Source organism: Larus michahellis, chromosome 3, assembly GCF_964199755.1.
Source record: "Larus michahellis chromosome 3, bLarMic1.1, whole genome shotgun sequence".
Taxonomy (NCBI): Eukaryota; Metazoa; Chordata; class Aves; order Charadriiformes; family Laridae; genus Larus; species Larus michahellis.
The window spans coordinates 30,470,318-30,486,349 of record NC_133898.1 but is presented as its reverse complement, the minus strand read 5'-3'; the positions used below and the strand labels follow the sequence as shown (position 1 = coordinate 30,486,349).

Below are 16,032 nucleotides of genomic sequence, written 5' to 3'. Positions count from 1 at the left end.
TTTTCAACATTGTCTATTTAATTCTTCACTATACTGAATCTGAAATAGTCTTATACTACAGCCTAACATGAATGCACGGGCCTTTGTTCCCCTTCTCTGGGCTGTGCAGGAACAAAGCCTATCATTAGCCTCAATAAACTCATTTTGAACTTCAACTTTTCATTGAGAGAAGATCAGTGCCTTCACTATCTGATGGTGTACAGTTGAGTTACAATACAGTTAGGTCTGAATCCTAAAAAGCGCTACAGCAAAAGATGATCTGTCAGCATGTGTTTTAAACCCTGGACCTCAGGCTGAGTACGTGCTCCAAGTGTTTTACATAACTGCAATCTCAATTAATGCTGCCCATTTTAAGTCTACTATCTCTCCAGTTCTGCAAACGAGTGCAAAAAGAGTATGATCATGTATTTAATTCTTGGGAACTAAAGTTTCTTTTACAAACCTATCAACAAGAATGTGTTTGTTTACACCTATTGATATACACAAGGGTGAAACCAACATGAAGAAACTGTCTCCAGATAAAGATAAGTTAAATTTTAAAATGAAATTTTCCCTGAACGAGTTACAGGTGAAACCTGAAAGGAAGGTGAAGGTTTCCTTGAGTGAGAAGTGTTTGCTAATGCCAAACTCATAGAACCTGGGAGAACTATTTAGGAGCATGGTTCCTTTTTCAGATTTATTTACACAGAGTTCAGAGCAATAGGGAGCTGAGAAGGAAATTAAATGGCCACCTTCTCAGGGAAAAGATCAGAAAACATTGCTATAATGGGCAGATGCCTTCCTTTCATGCTCTTTATCTCAGCTTTTTTAACGTCAATTATTTAGACACGCATTTTCATCTGCAAGCTTTTCTGAGTGCTTTTTATTATTCTTTTTTTGTGAACTGGTGGGCTTTTTTCCAACAGATTAAGCCAAAGGGGACAAAAGAAAACAATCAGCTACAAGAGCCCTACTTGGACAAACCAGCCTCAGATCAAGTTCCGTGCTGCTTTGAACCTCACATAATCACTTACTCTTGTGCACAACAGGGGTGAGGCACTGTCAGATCACAGGCCCTCGCACGTGTGTAAATGACAATGGGAGTTGCAAGCCTGCTGACTTTGAGCCCAGTATGTTCTCCGGCATGACCTGCTCAGAGAAACTTGCGCGTTACCACAGAGGCGTCAACAGTTGAAAAAAAATAAGAGGACTTGCTATTTTTGTTTCATTGAGTTTCTAGAATGACAGCAAAGAGGGAATAGGAACATTTTCCTCTAAGTAGAACCCCTGCAGACCAAACTAGGACTCAGACATGTCCACTGCAGTATTAAGTACTCTGCCACTCCTGACACTCATTCACACGGGTTCTCCATACTACAAAAAAAAAAATTTTTTTGAAAAGTCGCCTTTTGGTGAGAGGAGCTGGAAGTAGCACTGGTAGTGACTGGAAGAGGCGTAGGTTGTGTACTGAGTTAGTATGTGTACTCAGAGCAGCGTTCCCTTCTAGGGGTTTTTTGCAGTCCCAGCGACAAATGTTAGGATGTCTTTTCTTGACAAAAGCTCTACCCCAAGACCAATATTGCAAATACGTCCTGCCCTCCCTTTTGAACATCGCAGCCGTACCTGAATCAGTTGGACAGCACTGAGCTACTACTGGCTTTTATGAGGATCTGCATGAGTAGGAGCTCTAACATAAGATCCCAAGCCTGAAATATGCTTCACTGGACAAGGAGACTCCTCTGCAATACCCACTCACTGGAATAAGTGATCAGCAAAACCAAACAATTTCTATCATGTAGTAACATTTTTCACTTAGTTAACTGGATTTCAGTTGTAATGTTGAGATCTTACTAGCGTGGGGAGATTGTATCACCCCTTAAATGCAGGGTGAAGACATAATTGATTCTTTTGCAATCACATGTCTCCTAGAGCTTATTTTTTTAGCCTCTGATATTATATGAAAAAGTCAAACATTTTTGGTAACCGTCCTAATCAGCACAGGAGCCTCAACCATGAAACACTGAAAAAAAAACCAGCTAGCTCTTGTCAGATTGATTACATATACATAAATTCTAGACTAAGAATTGTATAATCTAAGAATTATAGAATTGTAGGGGTTGGAAGGGACCTCTGGAGAACATCTAGTCCAACCCCTCTGCCAAAGCGGGTTCACCTAGAGCAGGCTGGACAGAAACGCATCTCCAGAGAAGGAGACTCCATTTTGGCCACCGCTGGTCTCTTTGTACTCCAAGAACTCATGGAAGTTTTGCATCATCCAAACTAAAGTTAATCGAAAATGTAATAACGTATTCCCATATACCTGAATAATAGGAACAAAGGTAAGAACAATCTCTGTTTGGCAATAAAGAAAGGGCTAAATTACGGTGTCCGTTATTTTGCTGTAAATCAAAAAAAATTACAGTAAAGCTAGTGGAACTGCAGGGATGTAAAACTGAACTGAAAGCAGAGAAAAACAGACTGCTAGTTTCAACTTGTTAAGAAAATAAACTACTTTGCTGCTTCAGCGTTTTAAAATGTCATCACCAAGTACAGAGCACTCTCCCTTAGCTGAGATCCAAAGGGCTACATCACAGGAAGATAAAAGGATTGATGTCTCCTTCCCTTTTTATTTAGAAAGTAAATGTATTCTAAACTATCTGAATGGCTATGGACTTTACTAATAAGCCTTTTGAACTTCCACTGCCACCTTGGAGTCTCTGGTTAAGCTCTACCAATGGCTATTTAAAATGACTAGGAGTCGTGACTTTAGCTGGTCTCCAGCAGAAAAATGTGCACCAGCAGCGTAAGTGTGAATCAAAAGGAAGGGCAGGAGATGGGCATCAAGGAATGACATAGGGATACCAATCACTTGCAAGGTGGAGAAAGTCACCCGCAGCAAGCCTGGGGTGTCTTCAGTCTTTTGTTTGGGTGGTAACAAGTTCTAGCCCTGGCTCCCTCTCACTACATCGTTAACGCGCACCTTGTAAAACCACTCCAACGTCTTGCTGTCATTGCTAGAAAGATGAACTGTCATGTCACAGCTTGAGATGGAAGAAGGGCATTGTCCCAGCTCACGCTACCTCTCCCTGGGAAAGGCCACGTGCTTTACAGATTGGCAAAGATCTTGCAGCCTCCAGGACTACCAGCCAAGAGCATTCAAAGCCACCAAATTCTTCTTTTCATTGAAGGAAGAGAAAACTCCTTGTAACAACACTTAATCATCTCAGAGAACAAGCATGTGCTGTTAGCATTAAGTACAACAATAGAGCTCAGTGCTGTACAGAAATAATGGAAAGAGGTCCACGTGGCTTAGTGCTAAAGCTCTAGGCTTTGTCAGGTTTCTGCACTGGAAGTTAGAAGAGCTCTTTTTGCCACTTTTCACACCAAGGGCCAGACACAGCCTATTTCTTCACCATCCTTCCAGACACAGATTGGGAGCTATAAACCCCGTGCTCTGTGCACTATGTAGCAAAGCCAGGTAGACGCAAAGAGAAGTACCCTCTGCCCTATTCCAAGGTGCTCTTGCTGTACTCTAGCCCCTGGGGAGCATAGCACACACCGGAAACACAGTATTTGCTGAAGCAGTCAGGTGTGGTTACCCACCCACATGAACTAACTAGATTCAAATTGCTTGTAAAGGTACTTCTCCTGGAGAAGAAAACACACCCAAAAGATGAATATAAAAATAATCACGAAGAAAATGTACACAAACTATATAAACCAAAACACTGAGCTCCCACCCATGTGCACTGAACAAATATTTCATTACTATCGTTTTCTAAATGAAGGAAAGAGCCCTTTTGGGTTTGGAAGATTTTTCTCTATTTTGCAGTTCTACCATAGTAAAAGAAATATTTGTTTCAGAAAGTTATTAATGAAAGTATTATTCCAATTACTTACGATTCATCAGCCACTACAGTTGTATTATCTGTGTTTATTATTTGTGGTAATGATGCATGATGTTTTAATAGCTCTCTAAAGATGGAGAATATTATTTCAAGAGCAGAAATTACAAATTTCATCATGGGTTTCACAAGGCTGTATTCATTTTTTTTTAACATAACAAAATTTTAAAAAATCATCCTAGATTTGTTAAAAAATAGTGAATGTATCACTAGTCAGGAGTCATAAAAGTGCATCAACAAGTGGTTACAATGATTTATTTATTTTTAAGACTGCATGACTGAGGGAAAAAAACCCACACAAACAATCACTCATTTTCAGCTTAACCTCTCCCTTTTGTGTTTTCAACCACACATATTTGCTTTGTCTCACTCTCCCTTGCTTTTGTTTTCACAGGAACCCACACAAATTGCTCCCAAGCCAAGGGCTAGGTGCTAAGCCTCAACTTGAAGTAGATTTTAATGGCAGTTATAAGTCCCTGGTAAACAAGGTTTTAAAAAAAAAATGCCAGAAGTTCCATTATTAAGCAGTGCTGCTAAGCACCGTTATAATTTTTCTGCTTTTATTTCTCATAACTATCACATTTTTTAAATTATGACACAATCTTGTTTACCCAGAACTGCCTGGTAAATACACAGGATACATCAGCTAACACCTTAGGTGCAGAGGACATACGTACTATGCAGTGAACAGGAAGAATGATTCCTACAATCAGCTCTTTTGTGATAAAGCCACAGAAATATATCAATTACTTTATACTCTTATAGCAAAATGTACTCTCAGAGTTACCTAATACTCTTGCATTCATTGCATAATTAATTTAAGCAGTTTTCATATGACTGGTAATAGAGAAATCAGGCTAAACAAATCTACGTATACTGGCAAAAGTTGGAGACTGAGGCTTGGCAGACATTGCTTGTATTATCCACGGCCTGTGGATAAAGCAAAGTAGTTTGTCACTGACACCTTTCTTAAACTAATATTTCATAAACAATTAAAGAAGTTGTAAGCTTTTGTGGCAGGCTCCTGTTTTGTGTTTGTACAACACCTTGCCCCACTCAGGTTCTAGGACACAACTGACTCAGATATTAAAAAATATGTGATAAAGAACTAAGAGCAACGCAAATAATCCCAATAAACAAAGAGCCTTCTCAAGCAAACAAGACTGAAGTGAAATACTATAGTGAGTGGGAAAAGAAAAAGGATGAATTTTAATTTGAACTTAAGATTTCAAATGGGCTACTGCAGAGATGAAGAAAAAAAGAATTTGAAAATACAACAGGGAACAGTTAGAGATCCCATGTTCAATAATATTGAGAGATCTTTCCAGAATAAGAAGCCTGGCACCCCATGTGTCTTTGAAGGAAGAAGAGTGTCTGTATGATTATCTGCACTCTGCTTTTCTCTAGTGTGGTTCTATTGACTTAAGTGGAATTACGGCAGATACACAACAAGGTATCTAACATCACAGTTGGGGCTAATGTTCTTTTTAAAATAATGACTGCAATATTCAGTCTGCAATTAAAAACACTCATTTCAGACATGTAAACTGTACACTTGCCCTTTATTATTTGTAATGAATCAAGTAGCTGAGCCAGTTAGAATACTTGCAAAGACTTGTTGGGCACATCAGCTTGCAAGAAGTTTCAGTAACGTATAGTCACTTAGGTCCAGACTGAGGTTCACAGAGCCAAACAGAATAACCTCAGACCCTCTGCCTTACATTCTACTGCCTACATTTTAGCATGAACTAAAATTCAAGGGTAGACATCTAAAGAGAAGGAAGGATTATCTGATGCTAAGCCTTGAGGATTAGGAGGGAGGCTATTCCAAATTCCAGGACACTAAAGTGACGTCAGGGTGGACGTGTGATAATCACATGGTATTTCTACAGTGTAGTGTCCATGTGAACGTCTGTCCCTCCCCCTGTGCTAGTATGATCTATGTTATTTCTGCACTTACAACAGCAATCAGCTTTCCATTCTTGCGTGCATCTGTATTAAATACTGAATAGGTAAACTGTCCGTAGGAATTTCATCATGACATGTAGTAATAGTACAGGTCTGGGCAGGAGTTGTTTGTTTTGCATAGAAACTAAGACACATACAGGGCAAAATTAACAGAGTACTGACTATATGGAGACCTCATGGAGCCCATCAATAGCATACACCTCCGGCTACACGGGAAGATTAAGAATTAATGACAAGAGTCACAGTTGCTGCCATGGCATTCATAGCAATAGGTGATACAGGAGTGCTATCTTATATTGGCCATGCTGTCATTAACACCATATCAAGACTTCCCCTAAGCTGTTTTTACACCAGAGAGACCCTGCTGCTGGCACAGGAGGCAGCTACAGGAAACCTGGGACAGTCTCTCCCCCTCGTGGAGAAAGCCCAAAACCCTAAATACTTCAAGGAGCCTTCTCCACCTGGAGCTTTTCTCAAAACATGGAGGGTCTACCTAAATCACAAAGTTTTATTTTTCTAATCCATCTGCAGTGTTGTTTGTGGCATCTTACAGCTGTTTTGTCCATAAAACCAGTAATTCAACCATATGTTTTAACCAGTTTGTAAAACAGGATTGGGATCCCACGGAAAACGAACTAGACATAAATGAACGCAGAGAACAACTGTATCAAGGACTCTCCAGAATTTCCTTCTCTACTACCCTTTCTCATCTCAGTTTTACATAAGTGAATAGTCTGAGATCCTACTAACACTGAGATCCTCAACAGAATGGAAACTAAGCAAGAAAGTATTACTTTAATAATAATGCCATCAAAAGACTTCGCTGAGATATGGAACACAACACTGCAATTAGGTTACTTGAAGTTTTTTGACACCTATTTCTATTCCATTGTCATGGGACACATTTCACAGCACATGTGCCATATTCTGAGGTCCCATGCCTGCCACCAGGCTTCAGATTCCCAGGGCAAGGGGGACAGATAGTTCTTTCCTCATGCAGAGACAACGCACTCACAAAGGCTAAAAACATTTCTTTACGGTTTCTCAGGGAAAGAAAACGTTACCTCAGCAAGTCGTGAATGCTTGTGAACATTCTCTCCTTTCTGCACACTCGGAGCAAGCTGCTGCAGCACGCCTCGGCTGCTTGTGAGGGCACGGGTCAAGCGAGCAAACTTTCCCCAACCTTGAAAAAACATGCAAGATTATACACATTACCAAAAAAAGCTGCAAGTGTACCACATAAAGCCTCCCATAACTAAAAAAAAAAGTTAAACCAGAGCAATCTGCTTTAATACTGACAACAAGGGAATATAATTTAACCAAGTACCAGATAAAAGCAAGTCACAAAATAGGTGTTAGGGTGGTAAAGTAATAAAACCCATGACTGCAGTGACTTTGTATTCAGTGGCTCTACAAGAGTGCTGTTACATGAACTGCATCTTTTGTAAGGATAAATGTCCACTTTACAATAATCTTCTATTAAATCCAATGGCCAGATGTGGATGTCACAACACAGCAGAAGACACTCCAGACTAATCAAGATATAAAACTAGAATCACACACAACAAAAATTACAGTTGCCTGTAGCAGAAGTGAATCTGGCCTCAGATTTATTAAGCATAGCTCTGGCACATACAAAGAAACATACATAAGATAATAAAAAGCAGAGCAGACAAAGCAAAACAAAATCATTAATTTTATCCTCTCTAAACAAAAGGAAGAAATATACAAATATATTTTCTTGAACTCTAATAAAACATTTAGCAGCTTCTGGCAGAGGAGTCATATGCTGAATTTTAATTCAGAATACTTTTTACAGTCATTTCAAATACCTCTCAAAATAGAAGGCCTTGAATGACAGTCACAAGAGCTAGTTATAACTGTAACCTTTATGAGCAGTACTTTGCCATAACAGAAAGTCAGGCAGAGTATAAATCTGGTTATTTTTGGTACCCTGAAAGGAAAGTATCAGTGCATTTAGTCCCAGTCTTGAAAAATCCTAGCACCACCTGGGAATCATTGAGCAGTCTCTCCTCCTACTCCAACTGAGGACGCTCAGTGCTTGGCGGATTCAACTCTTAATGAGAACCTGGTTCTGGAAAAAGTTCCTTCCACATTGTGGCTTCACCACCAAAAGAAACGTTACTATTAGCATGACTATTTTTTAAGACCAGTTTAGCCTGCAAGTGGTCCACGACAAGTACAGGAACATGGGTGGTTAAAATACTGCTCAGTACTTTGAATATATCCTTGCCTAACATCTTACTTTGGTGGATTTTGCAGGAACATATTTGGTAATTCGAAAGGTGAGCACAAAAAATAAACAAATCACATGGATCCAATACTGAACAAGATTTCACAGGGCAGACCTGAAAAGAGAGTTTAGCATTTTTCCTTTTAAGAATATGCAAACAAATACATTTATTAAAGGGGAGAACCAAATTCATCATATCTCTCCAACATCAAGAATAAAATGGAAGATTTTCTTATGCCTTAAAGCACATTTTAAAGCAAGTCTGTCACTATTAAGTTAATAGCCAAGTTGAGTAGAATTAGACAATACTTTCAGGCAGTATTCAGCAACACACAGATTGAATGATATCCATCCAGGAAGACAGATCATTCCTGATAAACCCATGTAAGATTAGCTACTATACTAAAGGACTATTTATGAGAGAAATAAATCAGCATGACAGAACCCCAAGTGAGGTCAGTTTGTATCGGTTATAAACCTGCCCAAAGCACTTGATTTCTCACAATAGATTTCCATGGAAGGTGGTGGGTTTTGGTGGATTGTTTTGTGGTTTATTTTTTTTTAAATACATTTATAAAGAGTATTTTCTGTACTGTACGTGAAGAAATACAACTACTATTGATAGGCTGAGGCTTGAAGGCCTTACTACCTTCACAGTAAAGCCAGTAGAGGTTAAAAGAATGGATCAGGTGGGAGAAACCATTCATAATAGCTAATCTGCAGCTGATATAAATCAGACTGGCCTTTGTAACACCAACACAACTACAGCAAACCAAAACGTTGCTTTCACAAACTTATATGCCAGCACTACTACGTTTTCTTCCTGTTTTACAAGAACGTGGGAGAAGGTATATGTATACGAGCATCGGTATATTTCCAGCGATGTAAATCCCGACGGAGGAGGCCGGAGGGGGGATATATTCCAGGAGGATGTAAGCGCTCTCCCCGTTTCCCAGCCCCGGGAGAGCGGTGCAGCGCCCTGGGTGCTGGCCATGGTGCTGAAGCGAAGGCCGCGCCGCCCCGGCGGCAGGCCGACGGGGTTTGTTTGCAAACGGCAGCCCTGGCGACAACGACAGAGTTGGAGCTTCCCATGGGAACTCGGAACCTGCCTCCCTTACCAGACGCGTATTGTTTTTAACGGCAGCTAATACAGGCAGCCCCTTTTACTAATTCAAAACAGGTAGGGCATTTTCCTGGAAGACTCAAAATATGGTTCAAAACCTGAGGACAAAAGTTCAGTGTGTATTTTCTTCCTGTCATCGAGTTTTCTAAGAACTGGGCTATTCAGACATAAACAGAGAGAGGAGGAAAAGGAAGCATCTCGCCTGAGCTTTCTTGCACAAAAGCACTGCCAGACATCTCTGTGACATGGTTTGTGGCTATGAATGCTGAGCACCTTTGAGTGCCTCACCCCCTCCCCAAAAGTCATCTTCTTTTGAAAGGTACAGCTTAACCCATTCCTCTGTCCTCAGCATCCCTTATAAGCACGTCCCCTGCCCTACATGTTGCAAATCTCATTTCTGGGTGCATAAATGGTACCAGAATGAACTGATCCCATGGCCATGAGATCTATTAGGACATACTCCAAACTCTGATCTAAAACCAATATAACTGTATAGGTAAGAGACTGTGTCAAGAGGCAGGGCTTTTTAGCTTGGCTTTTTTGAATCAGTGCCGATCTGCAAAGGGCAGGCTGGGAGTATATACCCTAACTTTCTCCATACATTGGATACAACACATGGGAGCTCAGCTTGGAGTTACACATGCCATTGTGTGATGAAATGCCTAAAACTAGGCATTGGATCACTGTGCAAATGCCCCAGGCACACAACTCATCTCTAGGACAGAACGCTCTCCTCCTTGTATTGCCTTGTGTGTGTGTGTGAAAGGAAGATAAAAATGTGGGAACTTTGAAGTATAATGATAATGGACCTGCAGATTGTGGCACAGGAAAAAGAAAATGAAAATGAGAGAGAATGCCGGTTCTAATCCTATTGAATGATAACTTATCCAGTACTGCTTGAAAAGGCAGCAGTACCTGTTGAATTTATTGCAATTTTTCCTCCAGAAGCCTAAAGACAGACATAGCCTAGAGCAAGCCAGATATTTATCCAGTGAAGACAGATAAAATAATGGACTTAAGCCACAGGAGAGAACATAAACATTAAATTCTAAGGGTCATGGAGATGATTACAGGAAGAAGATGGAGCTTTCCAAGACAAGAAGCTAGATTTCAGAATGGTGTAGGAATATACTGATGTTAGTTCTACTAGGATAGGGGGCCAGATGATATGGATTATAAATTCTCTTTCAACACAAGCAGTTGGTATATCCCTGCATCCTTTTTTTTTTTTTCCTCTTGAAATAGAAAAAAAATAAATTCAATTGAAATCTAATGACCCTAGGTGATTCTCACATAGGCATATACGTTCCTCAAACAGACAAGAACTTACATAGCAGACAGCTGGGAATTCAGGAACAAAACATAAAGCTGGATGCCAGCCCCATGGTTGTGCTTGTCTGTGCCTCTGTCTTCAATTCTGACCCATTTTTATCATTGTTTGGTCTCTTTTTCCAGTTCTGCAGAAAACGTCATGCAAAAGCAATGAGATGGCACTAAAACATCTCCAGCTTCAAAAGGATGAAGAGCCTTTGAGATTAACAGCACTGATTTCAGCTGTCCTGCATTCCATGAGGCTTTTTCAGTTTTCCACCATTTCATTGCAAAAAGCAGATTCTAGGAAAGTTTCAGGTGCTTCTGGAAACACCCAAGAAGACAAGATGCCTATAACAGAGGCAAAAGCCATCCCCTGAGCTTTGTTTCATGGGGAAATGTGGCATTGAAATACATCTTTGTGATATGACATTTAACTCATAGAGACTTCTCTTCTTTAAGGGATGAAGCTCCGTTTAATGATGCTCTTAAGTTGAATAAACCAATTTTCTGTATTTTGAGGTGAGCATGATCTGTTGATACTCAATCCACAACAACATTCATTATTTATTTGTAGGTAGCTATTTGTTTCCTACCACTCAATTTGATAATGATGATTCATAAATTCAGACATTAGTAAGTGTGGCAATTACAGAACCCTTGTTATTAAGTTGCCGATCCATGACTTACACAATCCCTAGTGTTAGAACAAGGAGCTGTTGCCTTCTAGAGAATAAGCTCATTTGGTCACGGGTCTATTGTTCAGACAGAACTGCGCAAATGCGAGTAAATCGAGATTCAAGCAGTTCTTGCTGCCACTCAATCCACCTTTGTTTTCTTGTATATCAAAGATCCCTGCTTACATCCATTTGCCTCTCTGCGGTCTTAATGCTCCTTCCCTTTGAAACTTCATGACTAAAACTGTCTTATTTTTCCATCTGGACTGGGAAAGCATACCAAAGTTTTTTAATACACTCACCACTTCCCTTTCATTTATTTCCCTTTTTAAGAAAACATTTCATCTAGATGAAAGTAGAGTGTAACTTAATCAAAATATTTCAAACACTGGCTCTGTTCATATAAATACATCTTTAAAAACAGAACAAAAAATTAGACAGCAACAAAAAACCCCACAGAAACGACAAGGAAAAAAGGAAACACTTGGAGTTTTCCCTGAATTAAGATGAAGGAGGCAATCAAAATATTATTTTTTTGTGCAGTCCTGATTGTGATGCAAAGGACGGCTTAGCTGCAAAATGAAATAAAGCTTCTTCTGCAGAGGAGATAACTGATGATTGCTACGAAGCACAGGAGGTTACAATAGCTAGGAGGCTAACAATCATTCTCCCATATGATTCAGTGATGATCACCTGAAAAATTTGATCACCTTTTTGTATAAAAACAAAATATCAAAAGCAAAAATTAGAATCCAAAGCATAATTTCCAAACTTTTATAAAGCAGCATAGATGCATCTGAATATGTTCACATTGTATTCACACACGCAAAACCTGTTCAGGCAAACTTCTTAGTAGCTACTTGGAGAACCTGCACAGATCCTATTTGTCTGCACAAGTTATTGTTTTCATAAAGTGATACATTCCACTTCATACACTATTCACATACATGGTGTGTTAGATCTCAACCAAAAAAGACACATACAGACAAAATGCATGAATTCTAAATATAGCATATACTCTAAAATTCAGCTAAGAAGGTGACCTATCACTTCACAAGCCAAATTTAGCTATGCTATAGCTTGGTTTTGCCTACTTCTATTCTAGTAAACCTATTTTTTCCTGATTTTTAAAAGGGGCAAGCATACGGGGAAGAGTGGAAGGCGGCTGTCTAAAAATATTATATCATCATGATCGCTGACACACTATTTTTAAGTTGTTTTATTTAGAATGCACTATTTTTAAAGCTGCTGCATTTAAAAGCAAATTTACTTAACTTCTATAGCAGTCATAAACATCAAGTAAATTATCTGAATCAAATAACAATGAGACTACAATTAGAAGTCTGGTTTTTTACATTATTTTAGAAATTATTTTTTTTTGTTTCATCTATTCCCATGTCTGATATTATAATTGAAAAAAATCACTAAGAATGAAAAATGATACTGGGACCTTCTGTTTCTCTGAGTCACCTTCGGATACAAGATGCCTATTCATTTTTGTGTACAAGTCAAACACCTGTCATTAGAGCTCAACACTTTTCACTCAAGGAGTCAATACATCTTTTGCAGCGAACAATCATGCTTGGAATTGCCAGCAGGTGATAGAAAACTAAGATATACCACAACTAAGCAGGTTTAGCCTGACAGATTAGTTGCTCTTTAAATTGACCATGTTCTTGTACTATGTGATATTTTCTTTACGTAGATATATGGGCATTGTTTTGGAAAAAGTCAAATACTTTATGCTATGCCAGTCTGCAACTATACAAATAGCACATATGTTAATAAAATATCTGCATTTCCAGGCAGCCTATTACATATTAAGTGGTCATACGCACAGGAAACTGATTTCACATATAAACACAGTAAAAGAAACCTAGTTGATAAAGACTGGTTGAAGGTGAAAGAAGGAAAAATAATTGATTTAACAATCAGTTTTTAGTTCTTTCAATTAAACATAAATCTCTAAGTTCACAGTTTTAGGTTTTCAGATTAGGATTTCATTTGGTTTTACAGTATGAGAAACATTCCTATGAAAATTGCTATCCTTCAAAAGCATGCTACAGGATTCCTACGTAGTGTTGTACACAGTGAAAGAATATGCCCTCTTCAAAGCTCAGGTCTGTAAAAGCAATGATTCTAAGAAGATAACACAATTTTACCTTTTTTAGATCTTCCAAAAATGTTTTTCCCCTCCACGAATCCTAGAGCCCTCTGCAGACAATTCTCTGACACATCGTACCTGCCTTTGTCCTCCCCCTCACACCATACAATTCCACAATAAGATCTAATATTAAAGACATGGTCATGTATGTAAAATTCTTTAATTGTTTGACAAATCAGCTCTTCTTTTCCAAGAAATTGCTCATCTAGCCATCAAGCAACTGATACAATATCCCTTCCTGAGATGCATGCAACAAAATTCCAAAGCTAGCCTATAGCAATTAACTTATGGAAGAAATGCAGGTGTAGGGGATAAATTAAGGATTAGAACAGAATGTGCCGTTTCATTTATATCATGTTTGTTTTGTGTACACAGCAACAGAGAACTCTTTACCAGCATGAAACTGCTGCACTCATTTAGTGCATGAACTCTTCTATGACTATAAAGTCATAGCATAAGGGGAAGGAGTATGGAGTTGTGAATCAGTGGCCTTTAAATAATACACCCAGTTCTTCTGCTCTGTCTGCAACTGTTGGTAGTCACTTAGCCAGTTTCCATGGGCCGGATGAAGAAATTTTGCTTATCATCTTAACTCCTCTGCAACTTGGTGCACTTATATGTAGGCTTAGTGCTTATATTGCTTTAGATATGGAACTGCTAAGAATTACCATGATCACTGTAAGAACAGCATGATTTCAAGATTCAAAGGAGATTTTAAAAAAAACGGGGGCGGGGGGGGGGAAGAACGTTCTTTTCCTTGAACATACTTCTCTCGAACAAGTTACAGCGTTTCCTTATGTTGAAAGTGAAGGACAAACTCTTTTCACAAGAGTGCATATCACTATCACATTAAAGCTCTCGTGTGAAAGCAAAGAGAAAAGGCAGAGCTACCTTTTCTGAAAGTCCTACTTATCAACTGACTAAATGAAGCAAGGGCCTTCACTCCCAGCGAATAAATGAAAGCCAGCTTTACTGCATCATGCTGATTTATCTTTGCTGTCAGTCCTCATCAGGATACAGTGAAGACCACTAGGCAGGGAAAAAGATATTGTAGACCCAACCTTTCCGACAAGATACATTTTTTAGTTTTATTAAAGCAATGAAGAACCAAACAAATAGCATTAAAAAGAGAAAAAAAAATAACCCACGTAGCCTGGAAGAGGGTAAGTTTCTCAAGGTTTTTCTTCCTTTTTCATGGTAACAGGTGTTTCCACTTTGAGAAACTACATTTTTAAAGAATAACATTTTGAGAAAAAATGTAAATCAGTTCACCTTCACAGTAGGTTTCCTGTTTAATTTAATACTACAAATATTATTAAATACTACAAAAATGCAAACAACAGGAGAACTTACGTCTTTTTTTACCCCAGAGGACGCAAGTCTCTGTAATTCTCCATATGGGTACAAAAGGTCTGCTTCTGACAGGATCTGAACCTGAGTGCAAGTTTGTGCTGCTGTCACAACTGAGTTTGCTTCCAGGTTTCCAGGGTGTAACTCAGCAAAGGGTTAACAGCCAAACACAGCAATGCTACTTCACTCACCAGGACAGCTTAAACCTGATTCAACTTAAGATGATGGGAATCTCTTCACATATGTTAAAGGAAACTAGTCCAGAACTTTAATATAAAGAATCCCATAATACTGGTAAGTAACATGAAGCCAGGCAGAATAAAATTATTGATATCTTTCCTAGACTCAGACAGGGTTAATTCCTCAGTTTTTGCATAGAGTGTCATGCACAACTTCTACAGGGCCCAAGACCCTTCAGTTCCCTCTGACATCAAAGAGATTGTTTAGCAACACTGTGACTACTTGAAGGCTATGCTGGAGCGTGGATTAATAACGAATTTAAAAGGAAAAGCAGCGCCTGTTTGCTAAGTAAACTCTGCTTGCTGAAACACTCGGGGATTTCATTAGCAATGACCCTTTCCAGTGCAGGCCAGAGCCAATTCGCTTAAGAAACCAGCAACAAATGCAGTTTGCAGTGGCATAGCTACAGCTTATTTTAACATCTAATTCTCTAGATTTGGTATTTAAAGGACTTCAGCTCTTTCAAGACCAGGGCAAACAAACAGAAGCAGCATAAATACATAATTGTGAAAAAGACAAACCTTTACATGAATCATCCTCAATGGGCTGCTTGAAAGCCGTTATGTCATTGAAAGTGCAAAGAAATAAAACCACTTTGTCCTGCTCATTTCGAATTGGAGCAATTTTCACAAAGAACCAGACAGGTGTTCCTGGAAACAAACATATCAAAAAGTTGGTCAATGGTAAGCAGAACAGTTAACGTGCTAGTTTAGATGTTTACACTTCAAAATCAGCTATCTGTAAATGTTACTTTAATGTTGTTTTTTTTGCAAACACCCATTAGGAAAAATGACAAAGCAGCTGACAAGAGTGTTAAGTTCTCTGCTCTGCCTCTGATTAGCTTTTTAATCTTCAGGAATCACTCACTATTTCTGGGCTTCATCTACAAAGTGAATATTTGAACTTCTGAAGTTCTTTGTGATCTCCTGAAAGAAGAGCCCCACGTACGTGCAAAGTGTGCACACAACAAAGTCTTGCTGGTTCTGTGCAGGACTTGAGAACAGGCCAACTGTGCCTAGACTGTGACCATAATACAGACTCTCAACTCAAGAGCGTGACCA

At 39.1% G+C, this 16,032-nt stretch overlaps 1 protein-coding gene across 3 annotated transcripts in view; it reads right to left on the bottom strand.

Moving 5' to 3' along the window:
• The window catches only part of KCNH1 (potassium voltage-gated channel subfamily H member 1), a 192,696-nt gene that overhangs the window by 152,842 nt on the left and 23,822 nt on the right, over nucleotides 1-16,032 (bottom strand). For all 3 annotated transcript variants that reach the window (XR_012586085.1, XM_074579511.1, XM_074579512.1), the window contains exons 4-5: nucleotides 15,493-15,621; nucleotides 6,917-7,035 (exon numbers count right to left, since the gene is read on the bottom strand). Coding sequence is in view for 2 of the 3 variants with exons in the window: in XM_074579511.1 (XP_074435612.1) it covers nucleotides 6,917-7,035; nucleotides 15,493-15,621 (248 nt within the window). In the remaining variant the exon portion in view is untranslated. The remainder of the gene's footprint in view (nucleotides 1-6,916; nucleotides 7,036-15,492; nucleotides 15,622-16,032) is intronic.